The sequence below is a fragment of the Marmota marmota genome, unplaced genomic scaffold (genome assembly GCF_001458135.2).
Source record: "Marmota marmota marmota unplaced genomic scaffold, marMar, whole genome shotgun sequence".
NCBI classification, from domain to species: domain Eukaryota; kingdom Metazoa; phylum Chordata; class Mammalia; order Rodentia; family Sciuridae; genus Marmota; species Marmota marmota.
The window spans coordinates 55,323,975-55,351,789 of record NW_026000026.1 but is presented as its reverse complement, the minus strand read 5'-3'; the positions used below and the strand labels follow the sequence as shown (position 1 = coordinate 55,351,789).

At 36.7% G+C, this 27,815-nt stretch overlaps 2 protein-coding genes and 1 non-coding gene across 3 annotated transcripts in view; 1 reads left to right on the top strand and 2 right to left on the bottom strand.

The window, feature by feature from the left end:
* Erap2 (endoplasmic reticulum aminopeptidase 2) overlaps window positions 1–19,291 on the bottom strand; it is a 38,616-nt gene extending 19,325 nt beyond the window's left edge. Inside the window, exons 1-9 of the mRNA XM_015483811.2 lie at window positions 19,169–19,291; window positions 16,500–17,193; window positions 12,940–13,078; window positions 9,239–9,373; window positions 7,409–7,529; window positions 5,376–5,530; window positions 2,175–2,288; window positions 666–797; window positions 301–432 (exon numbers count right to left, since the gene is read on the bottom strand). Coding sequence (XP_015339297.1) covers window positions 301–432; window positions 666–797; window positions 2,175–2,288; window positions 5,376–5,530; window positions 7,409–7,529; window positions 9,239–9,373; window positions 12,940–13,078; window positions 16,500–17,056 — 1,485 coding nt within the window. The 5' untranslated portion in view covers window positions 17,057–17,193; window positions 19,169–19,291. The remainder of the gene's footprint in view (window positions 1–300; window positions 433–665; window positions 798–2,174; window positions 2,289–5,375; window positions 5,531–7,408; window positions 7,530–9,238; window positions 9,374–12,939; window positions 13,079–16,499; window positions 17,194–19,168) is intronic.
* The window catches only part of Erap1 (endoplasmic reticulum aminopeptidase 1), a 109,976-nt gene continuing 101,420 nt past the window's right edge, over window positions 19,260–27,815 (top strand). The window contains exon 1 of the mRNA XM_015483830.2: window positions 19,260–19,392. The gene's annotated coding sequence lies outside the window, so the exon portion shown is untranslated. The remainder of the gene's footprint in view (window positions 19,393–27,815) is intronic.
* LOC125619267 lies at window positions 25,299–25,405 on the bottom strand. The gene has a single exon (XR_007350755.1). It is a non-coding gene; the product is annotated as a U6 spliceosomal RNA (small nuclear RNA).

The following is a 27,815-nucleotide window of genomic DNA, read 5'->3' as shown; positions in this document are numbered from 1 at the left end:
CAAGAAAAGTAGGTGTTACATGTCAGGGATTGCAAAGCTATCAAATATTTTGAAAGAAAGGAGATAAAAGTGAAGGAAGGGAAACCAATGACAGCAAGGTCAAACAGTGAATCCATCTCAGGGTGACATCCTGGTCTAGTGTGTTGCCAGAGAAAATAGAAAGGAGCTGTCTTCTAGAGAAACTGACCTGGCAAGTAGGAGAAATGTTGTTGACTGACAACACAGCTACTTATAAACTTTTGTGATTATCCTACAACTTTTTAGACTTAACAGTCTACTGTAATTCCACATAGGACTTACATTTGACAGACTGCCCCACAAGTCATCATTCTTAGCATTTCTATAGCTGAACTTCTTTAAGTAGTGAATTATGCCTTCCTGGAATTTCTCCTCACCCAGGAAATCCTTGAGCATATTCAAAATGCAAGCTCCCTTTAAAAAGAAAAAAAAAAGCAGAAAGAAAACAGATAAAGGAAAACGTAGTATGATATGCTTTTTAAAATAAGCTTAAATTTTATGGAACATGTGATGTCCAAAAAATTAATAGAAAATAAAAAAATGAAACAGGTAGCAGTAGACAAGTACTAATGGCTTAAACTGTTGACTTTACAGTTACTCTATTTCTTCTGAAAGAAGAACTTCTACCTGCACACAACATTTTCTACCTTGTTATAAGAAACTGCATCAAACATTTCCTGTATCTGAGTAGGAGTTTCTGCTGGTTTGGAGATGGGACGAGATGAATTCAATGAATCTCTTGTGATTACTGCATAACACACATCGAAAAAGTAGTCATCCTAAATAGGAGAGAAAACTTTTAGGTTTTAGTTGGCACTCTAAGGACAATATAAAAACACATTTAGTTTAGTAAGATGTTGTTAGAGATAAAAATTTGATCAATATTTCTTCTAAGATGCTTCTTTCTCTTTATTTATATTCCCCTTTTGCCAATTCTCTACTTTAAAATGGTACAAATCCAACATTCCCTCAGACATTGCCTGAATGTTTACCATCTACCAAGCCCTTGAGTACAGAAATAAAAATAATTGTTTCTATTTAGTGAATATTTCCTGTGTACTAGGACCATCATCTGCAATCCTTTCAAAATCCCTGCAAGGTAGAGGCATTATATGCATTTTACTAGTGAGAATGTGTTAAGTGTCGAGATTAATGTACTGAATCAGTGTGTAGGAAATAACAAGAAGACCCTGACTTTGAATCCACATGTACTGGGCTAAATGTCAACCCCCAAAGAGCTGATTAAACATTACTGGGGCTAGAGGTGTGGCTCACTGGTAGCATGCTCGTCTGGCATGTGTGAGGCACTGGGTTCGATCCTCAGCACCACATAAAAATAAATTAATTAAATAAAGGTATCGTGTCCATCTACAACTAAAAAAAATATTTAAACAAACAAACAAACAAAAAGACATTACTAACCACCTCAAGATGTGGATTTGGAAAATGATCAGGCCACTACATTTATTTAAAATAAAGGATAAGCTTGCTGCATACTGTGGTGCCCACCTGTAATCCCAGCAACTCAGGAGGATCACAAGTTTAAGGCCATCCTTGGCAATTTAGTGAGACTCTGTCTCAAAATAAAAATTGGAAAGATTTGGGGGTGTAGCTCAGTAGTTAAAACAACAAAACAACAACAACAATAAAACCACAGGTTTGTTCCCCTGCACTAAAAAATACTTAAATTAATAAAATTTTAAAAAGTAAGAGACCAGTCATTTTCTTCAAAGGACTTGAATAAAGTTCTTTGCACACATTGGGGAAGCCAGCAGGCCCTTTGGAAATGCTACAGGAATGTGACCCAATTGTGTCCAATTCAGGTGATGTGCTAACTCTGCATAGTACACAGTAGCCATGGCAGTGCTGTTCAAGTATAGTGACAGTGATATTTTCCCATATATGTTTGCATTAGCTTGCTGTATGTTTATGCTAGCTTGCTTTCTCTGTATGCTCCATTTGGGGGGAGATTTTTATGCTAATTGTTTTCTAAAATATTCAATGTTTCATCCAGATCTGTGAACTGTTTTATGTATCAAAAACCCTGTGATTATAAAATACATTGCTAGGTAGTTTTTAATATTCACTCAAAACTTTAGTACTAAGTCAATGAATCTTTAGGGCATATGGCATGACACACAAAATTATGAACTTACAAATTGCAGCTCTGGATATGTAGCATTGACAGAGATAAGTTCCATGTAATTTGCAAAACCCTCATTAAGCCAGATATCATTCCACCATTCCATTGTAACCAGGTTGCCAAACCACTAGGAAGTAAAAACTCAATGTTACTAGAATTCAAATAATATCGAAAAAAAATTTAACTGTAGCAAAATATACCATAGCTGCTAACTTTTCAAAATTATTGCTAATTAAGGCCTCTCCCTCATCTTTGCTGCCCTTTTCTCTCTGCACAATTTCCTTCTACTAATTTTTCTGACTTTTTGTTCTCATCACCATGTTTTTGCTTGTTTCCTCTTTCTTGATTTTGTATCCTCCTTGACCCTAATGTTCTTGCTTCTGTTCTATCCACTGAACATTTCTTAGCTCAGATTTAATATTGAGGAAGAAAAGGAAATTTTTTTCTTTCTTTTTTTTTTAGGGGTAGTTTTTCTTTCTTGAATAATAAGAATAATCTCTTGTCTGATTTAAGATAATGGCCATGGGAGAAAAATGAGCCAAAATGTCCTTGGTGAGGTCATCCTTTTATATTAGGGAGTAGGTACTTAAGAAAATCATAAGAATTCATTTAGAACTCTCAGATTATTATAAAAAAAATACTGATGATCAAATTTAGTCATTAACTTCTGACCCTGACATCTAAGGATTAATTTGGCCACCCAAAAGAATTAAATTCTAAGATTTAAGATGCACATTTAAATAAAAATGGATGATAAAAAATAATTTAAATAGAGATTTATCATTGACCAAGATTTCATCTGTATCATGAATTTTAAATATTTGTCTTTCACATTTTATTATGTTTTTTATGTATTTAGCCTATATGCCCAATACTGTGCTTCTCTGCCGCAGTCTGGCTGGGCACAAAATCACGAGCCACTCAAGCAGGAACAAACTTTATTATTTTTTGAAACTGCCGCCAATGTCCGGTATGCACCCGGGAAGATTTTTTCCACCCACGTGGCCTCCTCCCTGACCCGCAGAGAGAGCTCCTCCCCCGGAACTCCCTCCTACTGTACTTCCCCAACCAATGGGAACTCTCTAGGAGTCCTGTAGCCGGCCTAGGTGAACAGCAGGAGTCCAATATCCATATGAATGCAAATCTTAACATAATCATATCATCTCAATGGCTAGCTGGCGTCACCTTTCGACCAAAAATGCCATGCATCATATACTTGGCTCTTAGCACTTCTCATATATGCTTTTTAGGGTTGAAATCTCCAGATAAACCAGAAGCTTAACCATTAAGATTCTAAGACTTAGAAACGCCTTGTTACAGTTATGATACAGAAAACTCTAGGTCTTTAGCCTCTTGAAATCTTCAGCTCTACTCCTTTTGTGACAACTCTCAGATCATTTTGCAAGTGGACATAAATCTTTCTAAGGTCATTTGTGGGAAGGGACAGAAAGTTTCCCTCAATTAATTGTTGAATATGGAAAGCACAGATTGAACTGAATCTGATAACTTCACCAGCGAAAGTAGTTTATCCATTCATTCAACAAATACCTACTGAGAATCTACTGTATCTCAGGCACAATGCCATATATCAGAAATACAAAAATATATATAATGTAGCCACTGCCTTAATATAAATAATGGAGGTCAACCAGTAGACAAATAAATGCAACAAAGTGTTATTGGTGCTAAGATCCATTGATGTCTTTGCTAGGGGCAGAAAAGATTCCAGGAAAAAATAACCAGTTCTTTGAGGAGAACATGTAGGGCACTTAGAAAATGACTTATTTCCTGAGATTTTCAAGTAGTCCTTAGGTATGCTGGTGTATCAAATTGCAGGAGCAAAGGTGTAAGGGGGTGTTCAGGAAATAACAAGTCGTATAGGATGGCTAAAGCTTCAGGGGTAGATAAAAAATTAAGCTGGAGAGCTGGAAGGAGGCTGGTTCATGGAGGCCTTACATGCCATGCTAGGAACCCAACTGGCTTTGGAGAATCCTTTGCCATGGTTATACACAAGGATGACATGATGACATGGACATCATTGGACAGACAAAATAATCAAAGCAAAAATTCAAATGCTGTCTGCTGCTTCAGCCCTAGACTCTGTACTTCTGTGAAAAAGAAGCTGTTAAACCAAGGCCCAGAGGGAGGGAGCATCAAGCCTCAAAGGTAGAGCTCGCAGACTATTTCCCCACAAACAATGAACAAAATTAGAACTCTCTAGACCCAGTTAAGTGCTTTAGAGCTCTCAGTGACTTATGATTGAAGCACCTAAAATAGTCATTGGGGAGATTCTGAACCAGAGGAAGCAGCATACATGTTATCAAAGTACAGTGCTGAAAGCATGGATCCCTGTGTAATGGCGACTGAGTACTTAGTTCAAAGCTACTCAACACATTGTTATTATGTTGGTGATCAAGGATGAAGTTAAAAATTTTTAGAGAAGAGATTTTACCAACTTCTACAATAAAATGATATCTGCCCATGTGGTCAATGTGAACTTCCAATGTTATTAATAATTTACTGTATTAGAGTGTTTAGAAATAAAATAGAGTGGAAAATAAAATAGAGTGGAAATGATCTCTGATAACTATAGACTAGTTTTACAGTTCCATACTGGTTGTAATACTTATTTTTCAGAGGTAGTATTAATGGTTATTGTCTTCATTAGTGACACATTGAGTGCTTAACAATATGATGGGCGCAGACACCTTCTTTATCTATGATATTCACAACAATCTTATGAAGCAGGAACTAACTTTATTTCATACATTAGCTCATGAGTAATTTACTTGAGCTACTTCATTATGGCTATACGACCACAGGATCTAACAGAAGGGAGATTGATTTGGCCCTACATTGCAATGCCAGGAAACCATAAGAAATATTTTGAAAGAAGTTTTTATAAGGTTACTAATTCTGTGCTCTGTGTGTCTGCATGATTCTCATCCCTTTCCCCAAAGGACATTTAAGGGCTTTTCCTTGAAGAGTTTTAAAAGATAAATTTAGTGGTCACTCTTGTGATAAAACTCTAGTATAAGCCCTACAGTCAAAGGCTGAGTCCTCTGCTATTTGACACATTGTGTTGTACCTGATAACCACTGAGTTCCCCTCTATAAGGAAAATGCTGATTTTATGTTGTTTCAGGAATATTGGTCGTGGTCTGTATGATGCTCTTTATAGTCTGACACAAGAAAATATCATGAGTGTGACCTACCTGGTGTGCTAGCTCATGGGCTATGACTTTTGTGATCCACATTTTATCAGAAACAGAAGAGGTTCTGGGATCAAAGAGCAATGATGTCTCTCTGTATGTAATAAGGCCCCAATTTTCCATGGCTCCAGGCCCAAAGTCAGGAATAGCAACTAAATCTAGGACAGAATAATAACAATAGTTGATCATTATGGCTTCCTCACTGAAGTAGAATTTTCTCCCTGCCCATACACACCATGATCTTTCAGTGAGTATATACAATTTTCTGAAAATATATATAAAAGAATCTTAACATTGATTTGGTGTCTTGTAGTTGCATTGAAAACAATCAGTATCCATTAGCAAGTAGAATAAACTCTCCCCATACATTTTTGTGGCTAAAGTAACTTACTGACCCTTGACCATTTTTTTCCCTGAAAGTGCCAAACTCTGAAAAAAATTTAGGTGCATTACTGCCAAGAAAATAATTTATTTTAAAAATGCCCATAGTTTGTTTTATATTAGCAGTATTTAAAATCTTTAAAAATAAAAGGCATCAGCCGGGTGCAATGACACACTCCTATAATCCCAATAGCTTGGGAAGTTGTGGCAGGAGGATCACGAGTTCAAAGCCAGCCTCAGTATAGCAAGACCCTAAGCAACTCAGGGAGACCCTGTCTCTAAATAAAATATTTTTAAAAAAGGACTGGGGGGCTGGGAATGTGGCTCAAGTGGTAGCGCGCTCGCCTGGCATGCGTGCGGCCCGGGTTCGACCATCAGCACCACATACAAACAAAGATGTTGTGTCCACCGAAAAACTAAAAAATAAATAAGGGGGTTGGGGACATAGCTCAGTGGTAGAGTGCTTGCTTCACACACGCAAAGCCCTGAGTTCAGTTCCCAGCATCACAAAAAAAACAAAAAACAAAAAACAAAAAAGGACTGGGGATGTGGTTCAGTGGTTAAGCACCTCTAGATTCAATTCCCAGTGCCAAAAATAAATAAATAAGTAGTATGAAATAATTTCTAGTCATGTTTGAGATCCACCAAAAATGAACTCATTTCTTAAAAAAGAACTTTCAATCCTCCTGCCTCAGCCTCCCAAGTCACTGGGATTGTGGGCATGCATTACTACACCTGGTTATTTAACAGTTTTAATGTACTTTGCACATTATAAAAATGTTTGTTTGTTTATTTATTTTTGGTACTGGGAATTGCTCAGTGTGCTTTAACAGTGAGCTATATCCCTAGTAAAGTACTGAACTCTATCCCTAGTTTTTTTTTTTAATTTATTTTTTAACTTTGAAGCTGGGTCTTACTAAGTTATTTAGGCTGGCCTTGAACTTACAGTCTTCCTGCCTCAGCCTTTTGAGCTGCTGTGATTATTGCCATGTGTCTGGCTGCAACTTTTATTTTTTAAGATAGGAAATTAAATCCAAGGTAGACTATGAGTATCATCACACCCAAATTAAATTTTCTGTTCTTCCCAATTTTAAAAATTTGTGCCATAGTCTTATCTTTTAATTTCAATGACCAGTATGGATAATATTTGGAAGGGCAGTTTTTAGCTCTTTGGTTACATAAACCTTTGACAGCTTTTAGAAAAGAGAGCTGATCTTATACAAATATAGTATAGATAACGCTCCAGAAAAATCATGCAATTCTAACATGCAATGAATATTTTAATATTAAACCTGATGAAGTAATAGAAAAATGATCCACTCTACTTGGGGTTCTCATAAGTACTATATTTTCTCTTCTATTTTTTTTTTTATTTCTTGGAGGTTTTCTTTCTTTCTTTTTCCTCTAATATTTTGGGGCATTAAAATTATACCTAATAGTGGGATTTGTTTTTACCTATTTGTACATACACATAACATAATTTGATCAATTTAATTCCCCAGTATTATACTTTCTATGTTCAAGGAACATCTCTGGAAAACACATTTTTCCTTCCTGGGCTAACTGAATCTCTTCAATGTTCATATAAACAGGGATGAAATCAAAGCAAGTTCTATGAGCAAATATAAAGGCAATGATGTAGAATATGAACATACCCAATTTGGGGAGTGGATAGTTGATATCAAAGTACTTTTCATAAAAATCAAGTAGCTTCAGTGATGCTTGCAAAGCATAATGCATTTGATTCCATTTGTCTGGGGATGCATAGATGGACACCTGGGAAATGCGGATCAGAAACGGTCTTTTAGTGACAGCTCTTGGTTACAACTCCATTTCAGACAACTCTTATCCACAGAAAGACAGACTGAATTTTTCAAGAAAGTATTAAGATACCTTTAGCATGGTGTCAATAAGATATAAGGGGTTCTATGAAGTATTGAGACAAAAGCCAGTTTTGAAAATTATAAATAACCTGTATTTTCTGTTACAATCAACTCCCTGAGTGTTGATTTGTAAATTACTAGCTATATTAACCCATTATGAGAACCCACTTGAGTATATCATATCAGTGATGATATACTCTGGCACTTGAAACCAATATTCCAAAATTATGGTCATAAGTAAAACATAGATCCTATTGCTATGTGGAAAAACCTTTAAGAATTTATAGATTCCACCCCATCCCCTTTCTAGCTTGTTTTAAGCTAAGAAATGTTCAAGTATATTCAATAATTCCCCCAAAGTAACTAGCAGTTAAATAGAAAAAAACAAAATTAGATTCCAGTTTTCTTAGCTTCCAAGTATAGGGCTAAAGGGCTATTTTCATTTTATGATCTATTTTCATGCTCTGAATTAACTGAAGTCCCTCAGAACTTTCATGCAGGGGATATGCAAATAGTTACCAATTTTTTTAATGGTTTACCAGGCACTCTACTAAATGCTTACAAGTAAATTCTAACTTAATAATCATACACACACCTCCTGTGAAGTACATGCTATTATCTTTATTTTACAGATGAAACAAGGGAAACAAAATACATGGAGGTTAAATGCCATGTTACAAATCACACAGGTAGAAAGTTATAGATCTTGGCTGTGAATCCAAGAAAGCTGATAGAAACATGTCCCTCTAAAGTGAAGTGCCACCTGACTGCCCGCCCCCCAACACTCACATCTATGCACATATATATCTATGTTCAGAGATGCTTTGATATGTATGCAGACACATAACTCATAATACATATCTACATAAGCATATGTGTATGTAAGCTATAATAGCAATTTTAGAACCATTTTTCATAAGTATTATTTTATGGTTCTTTGAAGATGTTTTCACATCTATAATTTGGTTCCTCATGGCAGGAAGTTCTTTTTTATTTCTATAGTGTCTCCACTGATGTTAGTAAAAATGTAACTGCAAGATAATTATTGGGCATTCTGGTAAATTTTTGCAAGTAATTAAGACTCTAAAAATAATGAAGATCTCCTTTTATTGAGGTAAAAAAGTCATAGAAAACAAGTAGGAACAATAGGAATGCCCTAAAACAAGATGTTGATTTTTAAAATCTTCATGCAATTATTAATATCATATTTTAGAAAAATATTTAATGGCATTTAATTTTTATGTTATATTTTGGTAAAAATTCTGTAAAAGACATCCATGATGTATTATTTTACAAAAGTGTATATATATATATTAAAAAAATACATACATAAATATATACAGTATGTAGTGTTACTATGTCCACAAAATATGCTTATGTACATACAGAAAATATTTGGAAAGATTAAATTATGATTATGAGTAGCTGTGTCTTGGTGATAGGATAAAGGAACATTTTTAATTTAATTTTTAACCTATTCTACTATGTAAAATAAGAAAAAATACTTTAATGATAAGGGGGAAAGCCTAAGAAAATAATTAAAAGCTCATTGCTTTCAGGATACTATTCTGAACTGGGTATGAAATTAGAAGTTAATCTTACCTTGACCCCTGATGAAGTTGTACCACTCACCGAGTTGAAATCACAAACTATATAGGCTACAAGGTAGGTACTCATTTTCACAGTAGTTGCAAAGTGGTCTTCTAAGAGGCCTCCTTGAAGTTCAATTGTTTTAACCTACAGCAAAGGAAAGGAATAAATATTTGAGAACTGGGTATTTCATGACCACGACTGGCTTATGGCAGGAGAGTTAGAGGGAAGCCTGATACTCTGAAGGATCCTCGATGCCTTTCTAGATCAATGAACTCTTTTTACTTTCTGAGGTCTCTCGTAGCTCTATTTCTTTTATCCTCTTGACAACACAATGCAGTGCTTTTGGGATCACAAAATGATGTCCCTTACATTTGTGTGTGTGTGTGTGTGTGTATATATATATATAATCTTAGATGCTTCTACATTCTTAAAATGGAATAACCTCCAGCATTGGCATCGATTCAAGTTCTGGGGTTCTAAGCACAAATGCCAGAGAATGACCCCTTTCCCTTTGTTGCATAATAAATAAACCTTTGCAGTGCAAGGAAATGGGAGGCAAAACTGTGCTAGATACTTTACATTATCTTTTAATCCTCTTATGTGGGTGTGAGGTAGGTGTTATTTCACAGGTGAGGAAGCAGAAGGCTCAGAAATGTTAACTGAATTGCTGAGATCACACGACTAGTTTCACAGCAAGACCAAAATATGGATGTGACCCTGTGATTCCAAAGATGCTGCTCATTCTTTCTTTTTCTGCATGACAGCTTGAGTCATAATCTTATTTTATCTTTGCTTCATTGATTCAGCAATGAAAGCAGTCAGGCCAAGAAGGTCATTAGTAATTTAAGCTTCTGTCCATCTACTGAGGAAGCAGAAGGTTTTCAGCCTGTAGACTGGTCAGCTGCATCCATTAAATTCACTGAGAAATTACTAAATTCTACCTTTGCTTAGTCTGAGTGGCTTGTGCCAGAGATAGTCTGCACCATGTTATGCACACTGCTCCTAAATACTGAATGGATACAGATCCAATCATCTGAAAATTCCACTTTCTTCAAATTTGTCAAAATGTAAAATTTTCCTGACCCACCCCTAGCCCTTTTTAAGAAGTCAGGCTGTTAACAGCACTGACCATGGTTTATTAAGCATATTTTATTTGTTGGATAAGATTACAGTTTGCTTCAACCAGAGAACATAGCTTGAAGGATTACAATAAACTGTTTGGAATACTACAACAGCAAATGTTTGTGGTTTTAAAATGTACAGATTTCTATTGAAAAAAAATGTATTTCTGAGTTTCAATAAAGCAGAAGATACTGATCAAATATTCTAAGAAAGTTAGAATTTTATTTGGGCTGTATTTTTTAACTCTATGCAGCAAATTAATTTTGCCCCAAAATGATCTCTTTGAGGAATCTGATTCAGTTAGTGTTTTATGAATCCCTAGCAAAGGAACTGTCTTAAGTGGAGGACAACGGGCAGGTAGCACTGTGGACTTCTGCAAATGTCAAGACCATTAAGCCTTGGATGTTTGGATGGGTTATGAGAAGAGGTGGTGAATCCATGGGACTATGAGAAAATGAGAGTCTGGACCACTTGAAAGCTGGTGGCCGAGATGATCAAGAGGTAGATACGTATTTGCCCTGATTTCTGGCTCCAGAGAGACAGTCCATGGAAGCCAAGTTTTGCATGGGAGCCTGGAGTGACCCATGAGGATTAGCATTTCCTTAAATAGAAGTGCATGGGATATTCACATAAGTTCTTCCAGAATGGTGATGTAAGCTCCAATTATAAAGCACTCATTGCTGGACAACAATTTAGCTAGTTTCTCAATGCCAGAAGAACTGTACTTGCATAGTAAATATCACAGCAGGTATGTTTTCCCCTAAGGTGGAAAGGAGCCAAGGAAATGCCCCAAGGTATGCTGCCAACTAGTGCTTGGGTGGCTCCTACTTCCCTTAAATATTTTATTCTCAGTTAAACAGATTGAGAATTTCATGTGTGTTGCTTCATCCCATCGGACCACAACTCATCTTATTTGTTGCAACTATTATCCAGAGAGTATAAAAGACTGGATTGGGGAACAAAAAAGCAAGTTATACTAGTATTCACTGTAAAGAGCATGAACCAGAGCTGCTTCAGCCAGCTGAGCCAATGCAGAGATTCAAGGATTGGACGAGATATTTTCACAGTGTTGGCTGATTTTTTTTTTTTTTAAATCCAGGGGCACTTAACCACTGAGTTACATCCTTAGCTTTTTTTGTGTGTGTGTGTTATTTATTTAGAGACAGAGTTTCACTGAGTTGCTTAGGGCCTCGATAAGCTGCTGAGGCTGGTTTTGAACTCGCTACTCTCCTGAGCTGGGAGAATGGGGCACAGTGCCTGGTTGATTTTTCTTAAATAGGAGAAGTTACCAGAGGTTTCTAAAGATATCCAAAATTCTAATATAATAACAGTAGTGTCAATTTTTGTTTGCGTAATATATTAATGAACAGTCCTACTTTACCCTCCATATGAAAAATTATATTAATAAAAAGCTCGCAGGAAAGAGACGGAATGACATATTGCCTTTAAATGAACATGCTGTTGGAAAGAAGCCTCAGAGCTAAGGTAGCAGATCATTAATACTGAAAATGAAAGAGCAAATTAAACTTCTGTCTGTTTGATCATGGAAAAATTGAAGCATATGTGTCACCTACAGTTTGCACATTTTCCCTTAGTCTTCCCTGCTAATATTTCAGAGAAAATGTGTTTTCCAGCATTAAAATAAAATCTGAGGAAATGCAGTGTCAGAGCACAGTCTCTTTTCTCTCTTGCATCTGCAGAGGCCAGGCCCTCTTTAGAGCAGAGTGGAAAACAACTATAGGGCCATTTGATGGCTGCTGGTAACCAAGGCTGCTTTTTGTGCAGTCTACCATTTGGAAGCACCACTGAGAGGGCCTCTTTTTATCCTATTTTCCAAGCATCAATTGGGAAATATTTTACATTTTGTTCAACAGCACAAACGGCAAGCATATCATTAGTGAGGAAATATCAAATGAGGCTCAGGGACAATTGTGTCCTTCAGGGTCTCTGTATTCTGAGTACAATTCAGAATAATTCAAGCCCCCCCTCCCCCGAATCCAATGTTCTCTTTCAATTAAAAACATGCACAATCACAAAAAAAAAATAGCTTTCAAAAATAATTTTAAGAACTACTTTCAACATTTAAATAAAAATGGATAAGGGATTGTAAGTGTTATTACAGATTACCAGTCAAAATTTTCCAGAATGAGGCCTGAAAAGGTCCTTTAGGCCCTTGCCCACAGCAGTTGCAAAGCAGGGAATTGTTATAAAAGCAGAATTTTGGGCCTCACCCCAAGGCCTACTGAATCTGAATTTACATTTTAACAAGATATTTGAACAATTCATGTTAACACTAACATCTCAGGAGTGCTGTTCTAGGTGAACAGCAATTCTGAATTTTGTCACTGATTTAGGAGAACACTGTTTCCACATGAACTCAAATAAAATATAAATCTCTTTGGGGGAAAAAAGCTTTTTATGTAGGAATACCCCCAAACAAAATGTCTAGAGGGGTTAGGAAAATTATAAAGTATTTAGATGGATGAAAACAAACTAATGGCTTATATCCTGAAAACAAGGGAAAAATTTTAAGCAAAGACAGAGACACAATTGAGAACAATCCCCAAAATTCCTCAAAGTGGCAATACCTTTGGCATGTTGGATAGTGCGATGTGTCTGCTCTCTCTTCTTATCTTGATTGAAAAGTTGGCTTTGAACAATGGTTCATCAAAGCAAGGAAAAGCCATACGTGCCTGGGTTGGCTGAAAATCTGTTACTGCAATTATTCTGCGAAAAGACCCCCCACAGTCAGAAGACGCAAGTGAAACCAAAAATAAATTAGTTCATACCTTCAGCAAACAGTTTACTAAAACTGGAGATGCTGTATTTGATTTCTCAAACTATAGTCTTAGTGAATCCAGATTTTCCCTCTTTGAAGAAAACAAGGGTAAAATCTTACTCAGTGTCTCTGCCAATCATGATTAATGCTCACTCTTGAGCACTGCCCATTATTTCCATACACTTGTGTCACACAAGAATATTGAGGCTCACAGAATTCGAGTAAACTATACCAGGATCCTTAGCAAATCAGTCTCACACCCAGTTAAACTGGCCTCAAAATTGAATAGGAAATTAGTAGTTCAGTTACTGTCTTGGAGCCTGAGGAGGCTTCAATAAAATGTGCGAATAATTATATAGATGAGTGATGTCTTAGGTTGTGCTTCCAGGAAGGGAATCCCAAATTACTAAGAATATGCTGTCAAGATGAGGCAGTAAGAAAAGAGGAAAAGCTTGCAAGGTGTGGTATTACGCAAAGTCCCAGCCTCAGCCTTATTCCCAGAGAGCTCTGGGATGGAAACTATACCTTCGAGTTGTTTTCACTGAAGGCAAGGAGATGGGCTCTCATATTCTTGTATCACCATTGGTTAAGGCTCTCCATGTGGCACCAAAGTCCCTATTTCTAAATCTATTTGCTGGCCAGCAAAGCTCCTCCAGTCTTCAAATTGTAATAAGTCATAGACAGTCTAACAAACCCTGTATTCCAGCACTTCAGTAATACCTGAAATTGTGTAATTATAAATTTATTGTTTGCATTTTAAATTTCAACTAAGCAGTATGCCTGGGGAGCAGAGAAGGGAATAATAAAAAATCTCAAGTGTCTGATAAAAGACAAGGGGGCCATGGGGAGAACAGAGGGGCTATAGAGATAATTTTACCTCAGCTTCTTTTATTTTCTGATTCTGGTTGGGGAAACGAGGTTAGGAATGTAAATGATTTACTCAGAGCCTCAAGTTTTCATTTGAATTCTGTAGCAGGTATTGCAAATGTAAAGGAATTCCAAGCGTCTGAAATAATTTTCACTAATGTGAAATTTGGGTTCTATTAAGTCTACATTTGGAAAAGCAAGGAAAACAAAACAAATAAACAAACAAACAAAAACACACAAAAAAAACCCCTGAACCTTTGCTATTACACAATTACTTTTAACTCCACATGCATAGTAGTGATTTCCTGCTTCTCAGAAGAATGATTGTCTCCTGAATTATTTGTGTGTGTGTATGTGAGTGTGTGCAAAGAAGAGAGAGACACGAGTTCTGTCAGATTCAATCGACACTGTGCAGCATATTATCCCACATGTCAATCTTTTAGATGACTGAGTATGAGCAGCCCTGACTCATTAATTATAAGAGTAGTCAGATACAGCCTTCAATTAATGATGGAAGGTGTGCTGGAAAGTCCTCTAGCTCTTACTTCAGATATGTACCCCTGTAGTCTCCCACATTTCCAAAAATATTATCCCTAAAATGTATGACCTTTGAATGGACCACTTTTTACTTAAAAAAATAAATAAAACAAACGAACAAAACACCACTGGTTTTATGGTGCTTTAGTGACAAGGAGTTGATATGTTTTGTTTCTAGTACTGTGCTGGGCCTGAGCACAGGTCCCTGAGAATTGAGTGCAGTGAGTGTCACCAAAGGGAGGGGAAAAGAGCTGGGCCAGGAGAAGAGATGGGCCAGGGAAAGAGCTATGCTATGTGGACTTGAGGCCTCAGTGGACAGTGAACACCCAAGGTGGGGAAGGAAAAGCAAGTATGTAGAAGACTCTGATAGTCATCTGCTCAATATCCATTCACTTTCTTTAGTTTTAAACTCTCTGCTTTTCAAAATTAATGTCCAATTCAACTACTTTGCTCCAGAACTAATGTCACTAGCTTGGCCCAAATTACCATAATTTCTTTCCTGAATAACTGTAATGACTTCCCAAATGATTGCTCTAATTCTATTTTTTCTTATCTATGACATACCCTACCATGGTTTGGTCTGGCATATCCCCTCAGTAGCTCATGTGTTGAAAGCACGGTCCCCAATGTAGCAAGGTTCAGAGGTGGGCTTTTAGGCAATGGTTGGACTATGAGGACTCTAACCACATCTATGGATTAATCTATTTGATGAGCTAATCTGATAAGTGAATGGACTATGGCGAGGTACGAGTTATAGGAAGTAGGTCACTAGGGGTGTGTCCTGGCCCCTCTCTTTCTGGTTCCCAGCTGTCATGAGCTGAGAAGCTTTCCTCTGCCATGATATTTCTGCCTTGGATCCAGCTGACCATGGACTGGATCCTCTGAAACAGTGAGCCAAAATAAATATTTCCTCCTCTAAGTTATTCTTGTCAGGAATTTTTATCATAGTGATAAAAAGCTGACAACACATACCCCATGATAAGGTTTGATCTTCATAAAGATCAAATTTATGATCAAACCAGATCATAAATTGTGATTTATGCACAAACCAGATCAGAACCTTCCAATGACTTTCCTTTGAACCTGAGGCTCTAAAACTCTACATGACCTTGTTCCTTTCCCCCCTGTCACTCCCTCAACTCACACTGGCCTTCTTTTCTCCCTCAGCCCTACCTTAGAGACTTTGCTCTTACCCCAAGGTGTTCTCATGATTCCCCTGTTCACTCCTCGCTCTCTCTTTCAATTCAGGTCTCAGCTCAAATGCATCTTCTCAATAATAACTTCCCTGCCAACTCAACTATATTTATCTCAATCCCCAGATATGCTTTCTTCTTATTGTATCACTTTGTCTTATTTTCTTCATAGTAGCTATCATTTACCTTGCCACTTTCATTTATTTTCTTGTCCTCATAGTCTCTTTGACCATCTCTTACTACTGTGCTTTCAAGGTCCGTAGCCTTGACTGGCACACAGTATGTGTTCTGTGAATGTGAGATGACCAAGTAGACCCTATTTCTTAGTTCTCCAAACATATTTCTCCTTTGCCACTGCCTCCTGGGTTTGAATGATACTATGTCCTGCCAATGTGCACTTTCTCACTTCCTCTTTTCCAATTCAAACCTCACAACTCCTTCTGGTGTTGACTCACCTTCTCTGGGAAGCTGTGCCTATTTCAGCCCTCTCTGTGGGGTCCATTCCTTCCCCTAGCATATCAGCATGTTTGTCTTATCAGTCTTACACTGGCCTCTCCTTGAATTGCCTTATTTTCCCTCCAGCTGTTTATGCCTCTGTATCCTGTCTTCCCATTCCCACTGTACTTAAGAAATAGTATAGTTTATCTCTCTTCCAAGTTCCCCACAGTGTGTTGGGTTTCTTATAAATGATTGCTGAAGCACACTACTGACAAAGAAATGTAAGCCACAAAGAAAGTATGACAAGAGACTGTAATGACTGATAAGATCTTACCTTGTTTCACCATGTAGTGTTCTGTAGGTGCTTTTATAAAACCCTTCAAAACCATTAGCTAACTTTCCCTGAAAGTCAATAGCAACATAGTATCTCAGGTCAGCCATAAGTTTCTCTGGAACCAGCAGTGCAATTTGTTCATGAGCAGGATAACTCAAAACATGAAGCTTTTTCCCTGGTTTCTTATCTCTTAAATCTTCCTCTGACTGAAGGGTGGCATTCATGATTTCAAGATCTTTGCAGTGCAAGATGATAAATTGGGTGGTATCTCTGACCAAAATCTCAATCATCTCAGATGCAACAAAGTCCAGAGAGGTGAGATTTGGGTGGACAAAAAGGTCATAGTGGAGAGGAATGACACTGTTTGGGAGCCTTAGGTGATACCAAGGAAATGGCTCCCCATTGGTAGCTACTGCAAAAGCCCCAGGGTCCTCACTGGACTGATAACTAGATGATACTGAGAACTGAGAACAAATGCTTAGTTTGGGCAGGATTACTTCTGAGCAGCAAAATCCTATGTAAATATTAAATAATAGTTTTCTCAGTGAATTAATCATTGCTGAAGAGTGGAATATTAAATCTATTCTTTAGAATACAAGCTAACATTCAGGGTAAATCTCATAGTTCTTCATCACACTTTGGCTCCAGTTACACCATCCAAGATCCAAACAATGTTTCAATAGAGAGATTTAATCTAGAAGAAAAAAAAGACACTTAAAACATGAAGAAAAAAATTTCAATTCACAAAAACTTAAAAGCATAAAAAGATATGCATGGATGTGAAAGACTATCAGAAACAAGCCAAATATCCATTAAATAAAGTAGAAATTAAGCAATCATCTGGTTATTATAAACAAAAGTCATTTTAGGCTCAAATAAAAGGACCCTTCCTTAAAATTGCACATATTGGATCCCCTTTGCATTCCTGAGCAATGAGCAAAGGACAGGAGTATAAATTCATTGATTGTTAATACTAATAACATTGTTTTACATCATTTTAAGAGTATGCCTGAATGCCTGAAAATAAATTGAGCAGGATGCCTCTATCTTGCCTTAAAAAGTAGTCACAAAGAATTCTGTATAATTTTTTATACCGGATATTAATTTTATTATTAATGGTATTGAACTTAATCTCTTTTCATAAATAATATCATCTCAATGATTTTATTCTATGGCTACTGATATAAAGGATGCAATAGTTTTCCATTACTTTTTAAAATGCAAATTCAACTGAATTCACTACTTCTGTAAATACAACTAAAGTAGTTTCTTCATATCAGAAAACAAAATTAGAACAAAAAGTTTAGTTAATTTAGGCAGTTCATCTCTGCTTCCCGACCTGCCACTTGCCTCTATTTGCCTTTCCTTGCTCCAACTTAACCTCACAAATTGTTTTTTTTTGTTGTTGTTTGATTAATCATTAACAAGTACTTCAGAATTAATTATCCAAATAATTATTTCAATTTTCCAACTTTTAATGTTCATACAGATCAAAGGGCATATTAAAGGAAAAAAAGAGAATAAAAAATGGATAAATAATGATGCTTCTCTTTCCCTCTTAAGAAAAACTTTAAATTATAGTTACTAAGAACCTCTGATGAGTAAAATAATTGGTTTATTATTTTGAATTTCTGAGGATTTTACAAAATAGAATGGTTTATTTGTTATACTGGGCTTTGGAATCACAGCACCCAGATTCCAACAGGAGCTTCACTTAACCTACCCTGTATGGTAGATGTTCTGACTTTTCAAACATTTATTTCCTCATCTATCAGACAATGCAATGATTATATCCCCTTATGTGAGGAGAATTAAACTAACTAATCCATGTGAAGAATTTGGCATAGCACAGCTATTAGCATATAGGGAATATGCCTGAATTCCAGATCGTAAATTACTGCTGTGGTTACTGTAATTTGCATTTGTTGGCTTACATGAAGGACTACTCTGCTTCTCTTTAGCACACTCTACCAGAGAGAAGTGGTTTTTTTTTTTTTCTTTTTTTTGCCATCTGAACTTGGTTGGCTGACACTGATTCCAAGCAACAGATAATTACTGAAAGGGCTAATCATGAGGAGAGATTATGTAAGCTTTCTNTTTTTTTTTTTTTTTTTTTTTTTTTTTTTGAGAGTGAAGAGAAAAGCCTTGGCATTTCCTCAGATAGTCTCTAATGTTAATCTGGCAAGGATTTTAAAGGCCAGCTAGTGCAAGTTCTTAATGTCCAGATAAAGAAACTGAGGGTGAGTGACTGTCCCAAAATCACACAAGAAGTTTGAGGCTGACTCAGGACTAAAATACACTTTTCTGGCCCTCAGTATAGTGAACTTTGCATTACACTGCCTTGTACTTTAAGGAACATTGCAACAAACAAAATATTCTGGGATTGAAATTATAAGAATTACAAGGAACACATGGGAAATGTTTTTTTTTTTTTTAAATCCCTGAAAAGGAGAGAGTCAGTTCAGCAGAAAGTCTTAAATCAAGTCCCATCCCCAAGTGCTCTCTTTCCACTAAAGCAGTACCAGAGTCACCCTCTTTCCCCAGTCTCGGCTCAGATGACAAACTCCCCAACCCCAATATGAACAGATTTCTATCTTCAGGTTAGGCCACTATTCTCACTGAAAATCTGTGATTTAAAGAAAAACCCAAGAAAAATGCTGATAAATTACCTTGATTCACGCTGCTGCAGATTTGAAAGGAGGACACTTTATTATTGCTTTCACTTTCTCTTCTAAGATTCAAAACTTTGCATACTTCCTGATTACAGGGCTAACTAGTTCATTATCATGTAGGTACGAAGGAAGCATAAGACAAAAAGTTCATTTCATAAAGCACAAAAACTTTCTGCAGAATGCACCAATAAGAGACTTCGGAGTACAAGCCAGTTGGTAAGGTAGGATCTAATTCCAGTATTTCTAATGGCTGTTGCTCCTGCAATTTTGTCTTCCTCATATCCTTATTTCAGAACTTTAAGAACCTACTTCATGTTTTTTTTTTAGTAATAAGTTATTTTAAGCTAAGATATTGAATTCCACTCTGTGCTCTGTACCTGGTTATATGAAATATTACCTCTGTCCATCTACCCGCAACAAAGTTAACTCCAAGGTTGCCATTGAACTCCCTGTCAGCTTCTAAGGCCTTTACCACAGGTGATTATCCTTGGCTTTTCCATGTCTAACCTCTTGTGTCTTGATCACAAAGATCTCTTGGATCTCTCTTTCCTTCTCTCTCTCTATTTTTTATTCTATTTTATTTATTGTTATATATGATAGCAGACTGCAATTTAATTCATATTACACAAATAGAGCACAATTTTTCATGTCTCTGGTTGTATACAAATTAGAGTCACACCATTCATATTTTCATACATGTACTTAGGGGAATGATGTCTGTCTCATTTCACCATATTTCCTACCCCCAAACCTCTTCCCTTCTACTACCTCCCCTTTGCCATATCAAAAGTTCATCTATTCCTCCCATGCTGCCCCCCCATCCCCATTATGAATCAGCATCATTATATCAGAGAAAACATTTGGCATTTGGTTTTGGGGGATTGTCTTAACTTCACTTAGCATTATACTCTCCAACTCTATCCATTTACCTGTAAATGCTATGATTTTATTCTCTTTTATTGCTGAGTAATATTCCATTGTGTACATATACCATGTTTTCTTTATCCATTCATCTACTAAGGATATCTAGGTTGGTTCTACAGTTTACCTATTGTGAATTGTGCTGCTATAAACATTGATGTGGCAGTGTCCCTGTAGTATGCTGTTTTTAAGTCCTTTGGGTATAAACTGAGGAGTGGGATATCTGGGTCAAATGGTGGTTCCAATTCCCAGTTTTCCAAGAATTCTCCATACTGCTTTCCCTATTGGCTGAACTAATTTGTAGTCCCACCAGCAATGTATGAGTGTCCTTTTCCCCCCCACATACTTGCCAACACTTATTGTTGTTTGTATTCATAATAGCTGCCCTTCTGACTAGAGTGAGATGAAATCGAGTGAGATGAAATCTTATAGTAGTTTTGATTTGCATTTTTCTAATTGCTAGAGATGTTGAACATTTTTTCATATATTTGTTGATTGATTGTATATCATCTTCTGAGAGGTGTCTGTTCAGTTCCTTGGCCCATTTATTGGTTGGGTTATTTGCTTTTTTGGTGTTAAGATTTTTGATTTCTTTATATATCCTAGAGATTAGTGCTCTATCTGATGTGTGTGAGGTAAAAATTTGTTCTCAAATTATAGGCTCTCTATTCACCTCACAGATTGTTTCTTTTGCTGAAAAGAAGCTTTTCAGTTTGAATCCATCCCATTTATTGATTCTTGATTTTAATTCTTGAGCTATTAGAGTCTAATGAAGGAAGTTAGGGCCTAATCCAACATGATGAAGATTTGGGCCTACTTTTTCTTCTAATGGGCACAGTGTCTCTGGTGTAATCCTTAGATCCTTGATCCATTTTGAGTTGAGTTTGTGCATGGTGAGAGATAGGGGCTTAATTTCATTTTGTTGCCTATGGATTTCCAATTTTCCCAGCACCATTTGTTGAAGAGGCTATCTTTTCTCCAATATATGTTTTTGGTGCCTTTGTCTAATATAAGGTAACTGTAGTTATGTGGGTTAGTCTCTGTATCCTCTATTGTGTACCATTGGTATACAAGTCTATTTTGGTGCCAATACATGCTGTTTTTTGTTACTATTGCTCTGTAGTATAGTTTGTTACTATTTTGAAGTCATATGTTTCACTCTTCCTGCTAAGGATTGCTTTAGCTATTCTCTCTTGTTCTTAGCCAGGTGGAGCTGGACCTCTAACCTCCTCATCACATTGGATGTGGGCCTTCCACAAAGATGACATCTCTGCCATTGTTCTCTCTCTTTACCCTTTCTAGTGCAGATGTAGCTCTTCTCCTTGCTCATCCCACATTTTTTCCCACTCTGATCTTTTCTTCAAGGGTTCTGCTGCTATAGTCCCAAAAGCCTGATACTCTGGTACAAGGATATTCTGCCAACAACTCAATATTTTGTTTCCCAAGATCAGCACCCTTTCCTGATTATCTGTTCAAAGTCTTCCTCTATTATTTATTATTGGATTATATAGTTATTTTGATTCTGCTGTTCTCCAATTTGTTACCAAATCTTGTGGATTCTTTCTTTTTAATATTTTTCTATCCAACATCTAAAAATTCTCACAGCTATTAAAGTAGCTCAAGTCCTCCTCACTTCTCACAATGGTCTCACACATGTCTCTTTAAAATTTTTTTTTTATTAGAGCTTTATAGTTATACGTAGTAGCTGAGTTCATCCTGATATACTCATACATGCATGGAAATGGATTTCAGTTCATAATCCCCCTCTTTTTCCTCTTGTCCTTTCTCCCCTCTCCCATTGTCCTTCCTCTATTCTACTAGACTTCCTTTCACACATCTGTTAATTTGTATTTGATTAATTCTTCATGTTATCCTATCCTTCCCTTCCCATTTCCTTTATGTTCCTCTAGCTTCCACATATGAAAGAAAACATTTGACCTTTGAGTTTCTGAGTTTGGTTAATTTCACTTAGCATGATATAATACATTGCCATCCATTTACTGGCAAACACCATAATTTCATTCTTTTTTATGGCTGAGTAGAACTCGATTTTTTTATATGTGATATAGATATTTGCTGATTCCATAATTTAGTTAGTGTGAATTGTGCTGCTATAAACATTGATATGGCTGTATTGCTGTAGTACACTGATTTTTGATCATTTGGAAAAATACCAAGGAGTGAGGAAGCTGAATTATATGGTGGTTCCATCCCTAGTTTTTTAAGGAATCTCCATACTGCTTTCCAAAGTGGTCATACTAGTCTAAAGTCCCACCACCAATGTACATACTAGTCTAAAGTCCCACCAACAGTGTTCCTTTGTCTTCACAACCTCTCCAACATTTATTTATATGCTTGATCATTGCCATTTTGACTGGAGTGAGATGAAATCTTGGTGTTGTTTTGATTTTCATTTCCCTGAATGCTAAAAGCCAAGTATATGATGCATGGCATTTTTGGCCAGCTAGCCATTGAGATGATATGATTATGTTAAGATTTGCATTCATATGGATATTGGACTCCTGCTGTTCACCTAGGCCGGCTACGGGACTCCTGGAGAGTTCCCATTGGTTGGGGAAGTACAGTAGGAGGGAGTTCCGGGGGAGGAGCTCTCTCTGCGGTCCGGGAGGAGGCCGTGTGGGTGGAAAAAATCTTCCCGGGCGGTACCGGACATTGGCGGCAGTTTCAAAAAATAAACTTTGTTCCTGCTTGAGTGGCTCATGATTTTGTGCCCAGCCAGACTGCGGCACCTGAATGCTAGAGATGTTGAACATTTATTTGTTCATGTTTTTGTTGACCATTTGTGTTTCTTTTTTAGAGAAGTTTCTGTTTATTTCTTTTGTCCATTTATTGATTGGGTTATTTGGTTTTTGGTGTTAAGTTTTTTGAGTTCTTTGTATATTCTGGATATTGATTCCTTATAAGAGGGGTAGCTGGCCAAGACTTTCTTTCATTCTGTAGGCTCTTTCACAATGCTCAAGCAGGTTTTTCTGGCTTCTCAATGCAGGATGGCTAGTTGTACAACATCACCAGATTATCCTTTCAACTGCTGACTGATAATGTCTCCCTACTCAAGATGTTCATCTTCTTTACAAAGAGAGGGGGTTCCTAATGTGGAGACCATGGGTGGCCAGCAGATAGACTATGGGACAACCTATGTTTATTTTGTTTAGATACTAAGGCATTGGAATGCAATGCACTCCTGCATGTGTTATTTTCAAGTGAATATAGCAAGCTGAGCTGTCACTCTTTGGCAGATCCTTTACATGCTTTGTCCTCCTGTGTATCTGCTCTTGCAATACTGCATTTTAGTCCAAGATCTCACCTTGCCAAGATTATATGCTAATTAACTCCCAGGCCCTATTTCCCCATCTCTTATCTTCTATTATTTCAACCTGAATATTATGGTTTGAAGTGAGGTGTCCCCAAAAAGCTCACATGTGAGACAATGCAAGAAGATGCAGAGGAGAAACGATTGGGCTATAAGAGTCTTAACCCAATTAGTGAGTTAATCCCTGCTGGGATTAACTGAGTGGAAACTGAAGTGATAGGGTATGGCTGGAGGAGGTGGGAATTGGAAGCATGGCTTTGGGGTATATATTTGTATCTGGCAAGTGGAGATTTCTCTCTCTGCTTTCTGATCATCATGTGAGTTGGTTTCTTCTGCCACACTCCTTCGTCAGGATATTCTGCCTCACCTTTAGCTCCAAGGAATGGAGCCGACCTTCTATGGGCTAAGACTTCTGAAACCATAAGCCCTCAAATAAACTTTTCCTCCCCTAAAATTGTTCTGGTCAGATCTTTTAGTCACAGTAATGAAAAAGCTGACTAAAACACTGAATGAACAATTTGATGAAGTAGAGAGGCAAAAATCAAGAAGTTAATCTAACCTGGGGCTAGGAGCACAAGGCTGAAAATGGAGTCTCTAAGACTAGCATTTCATGTGCTTAGAAGGGTATCAGGGATGAGGCAGAGGGATGGCTGGAAATAGTGAGTAGAAAAAAGAGACAAAGAAGAGGAGGCTTGGGCTGGGGTTGTGGCTCAGTGGTAGAGCTCTTGCCTAGCATGTGTGAGGCACTGGGTTCAATTCTCAGCACCACTTATAAATAAATAAAGTACATTGACAACTAAAAAAATATTAAGAAAAAAGAAGAGGAGGCTCCAGGGGCTTATTCACAGAGTGAATTCTGCAGGAGGAGGGACTCTCCCCTGCCCATTGGAACAAAGATGGTGGTGGAGAATGAGAAAACTTGGAGATCCAATTGAGCTACAGAATCCCAGAAGAGACAGTTGAGTAGAATCCGAATACTTCATAGTGTACTTAAGATGATTTCTCATCAAGGGTTTCCTAACTTTTGTTTTTCTTGATAATAGAATAAGCTTTGGGATATTTGTTGTTTAGAGAAATCAGATGTCTCACTTTATACTTCATCATGGTTTCATACTTGGAAGAGTCTTTCCTTGGCTTTTTAAAGAGTAACAGTCCTAAATCAACACTGAGTCTGTACTGCCACAAGCCAGGTCCATCCCCTAAGCTTGCTTTATTTTTCTCCTTAGTATTTATCAACACCTGATAACACACGTGCATACATGCACACACACACGTTTTTAATATTAATGCATATTTGCTCATTTGTTTGTTTTACCTGTCTCCCCTCTAGAACACAAGCTATTTTCAGGGACTTTGTCTGCAGCTGAATGCAAGAATGCACTTTAAACGTTTTTAGTTTTTCTTCTCGTATTGCTCAACACTTGTTCCGTGTTTCAGGGTACTTTCCATTTCTGGTTGAGCCCAGTATTTCCTCATCTTTACTGAAGCTCTGCTTCATACAACAATAGATTATCTATGTGACTTTTTGAGTGTTCCTTTGTAAGTTACTTATCACAATGTAAATGCTACTTCCAAGAAACTAACTTGGAAGTGACACATGTTTTCCTTTCTACTTCCTAACTAGGTAGGGGCTCTTGTTTGATCAATTTTACTGGTTGTTATATGCTTGTGCTTCATATTCTCCCCTAAAGTATCAATTCCTCATGGCTAGGACAAATACTACTATGTCACTCTTTCCAGCACCTGTGAGGTTATTATGCATATCACAAACTCTCAACAAGCAGATAAGAATGAATAAGTTGCAGTGAATTTTCCAAAGAGATGATATTTACTTATTTGTCAAAATGTTTTAAAGATTTGATTAATTTTTTTTTTTAGAATATGGAACACTTCACGAGTTTGCATGTCATCCTTGCGCAGGGGCCATGCTAATCTTATCTGTATGGTTCCAATTTTAGTATATGTGCTGCCGAAGTGAACACAAGATTTGATTAATTTTTACTGAAAACTTTCTTAAATAGGGCTGGGGTTGTGGCTCAACGGTAGAGCACTTGCCAACCACATGTGTGAGGCACTGGTTTGATTTTCAGCACCACCTATAAATTTCATTTATTTATATATTACAAGTGTTTTCATCCTCTTTTGATGTTCTTAACAGATTTAAATCCTAATGACTCAAGCTATTTATTACAAACTGGACCTCGTTATCAAGAATTGGGTTTGAGTTAACTTTTTAAAATTACTCCCTCATCTCCAAATTAGAATACTTTCTTAAATGATAAGCTTTCCTTAATTATTACAGAGGTTTACAGTCAATCTCAGAATTAATTTGCGACAATATATAAAAAAAGTTTATCAATTTTTTATAAACTTTAATTTTTTTTTTTTACTTGTGTCAGTGACTTTTATAATAATACTCAGTGGTTATGTTATGTTGTAATAAATTGGCATCCTTTTGATGTAAATGAGAGGTAATGAGACTTGATGTTGCTATCTTTTTGAATCCTTGTTGGTACTATAGAAAGTTTATTCTGCCTCTTCCAATTTTACCAAATTTTATTCACCCTGTGCTTTCCCCTTCAGTTACTCTCAGCCTCTGCCCTAGACCTGTTTCAAGGTATTGCTTCTAATGTGCTGTAAGTAAAGAATTAGCAAGTGGAGCTAGTTGGAGGCATTCAGATGACTTATCATTTTCTTTCTTAATGCCACCTGTTTACGGATAGGAGAAATGACAAATGGCCTCCTTACAAATGAAGTGTTACTGTATCTCTTACTTTCTTTTACAAGCAAGGCTATTGAATTTTCTCCCCTTAACATAATCGTTCATGGCTTGGCCTTTGTCAATACTAGATGCTTGTCACTGTCAAAACAGCCCACTCACAGTTTTATAAACTGCTTCCTTCTCTTTGCCTTCCACTTTATTTCAAAAGAATCTATAAAAATCTGTTACAAGTACTTTGAAGAATCATTGCAGTGCCTCTGTTCATTTTTATATAAAATGGTGGCAAAGACTATAATATATTTTTTCAATTGTTTAATTTAAAGAGAAAAATGAAAGTTGTGTTAATGCAAAGATTAGGGCCTTATGCAAAATACCAGGGATGGGGGTGGAGGGTTCATCTGGAAAATAATTTCTGTAGCCTCTTTTAAACTTACACAGTTTTGGCAGAAAATTAAAACAGTACAATCCCAGAATTTTAAATCAGTTATGACAGGAAGATGGTTTTTCAAAACCTGACATTTTCAGTATGTCTTCCATAAAGAATTTCCCAAAAAACAAAACTAGAAAAGTATAATAATAAAAATCTGACATTGTTAAAGTAGAACAGAAAGATAAATAAGACTGACATTAGACAACTGAAATTGTACCACATTTAAAATTCTTATTTAAGAGCCAAAAGAAGAATTCTGATCCCTTTATCATTCTCCTGTTAAAGATAACCTAAATAACTGATTGTACATTTTCAGACAAAAAGAAAAAGTGGTTAAAATTAACCAGAGTGATTCTAAGCTCTGAATATACTTTGAAAGTAAATTCTGTGTTTTCAACTAATTGATAAAAGTTAACTGATTAAACCAAATCAGTATTATGTTGGCATCTTATTACTTAAGGATTTACCTTAAAAAAAAAAAAAAAACCTATAATAACCTATACTTCTGGCCAAGATAGAATAAGGGCTCTGATACATCCTTTCATTTGAAACAAACAAACAAACAAAAAAATGGACAAATAATAGTCTATATCTTTTAATCTATGTCTTTTGCAAGACAATAAATATCAGACAACCAGAAAAGGGAACAAATATGGAAAGCCGGGCAGTGTTCCCAGTTTCCTGCCTTGAGAGAGATCCAGGCTACTTCCTAGCGGGGAAGAATCCTTCCAATTGAGGAGACAGAGTCTGAGAAAGCAAAGAAACTAAACTTACAGTTAATAGTGTAAAGACAAAGAGAACTGGATGTAGGCAGGCTTTGGAAGCCCACTAAGGGTTCCTCTTGAATATTCAGCTGATCAATGATCTACACATGTGTGTAAAAGCTAGTGGAACCAGAGACTGAACTATTGGAAAAGATTAGAGGTAGCAGGGCATGGTGCTCACACAGACAGAAATAATGCTTATATCCACCAGTCTGACTGGAAAATCTCAAGATGAACTGAACAGTAGGTAGAGTATACTAAGTACTCTACAGTACTGGGAGGTAATCAGTTCTAAATTAAGCTCTGTTCTAATCCACCCAACAAACCTGAAAAGCAAGATATAATATGATCATATTAATTAATATAACATAATATTTTAAAACTATTTCCAAGGAACTCAAATGTGTCTCTGAACGAAGCTCAAATATATTTGTAGTAATTTTTGAAAAATCTACCACCCAATTGGGTATAGAGGT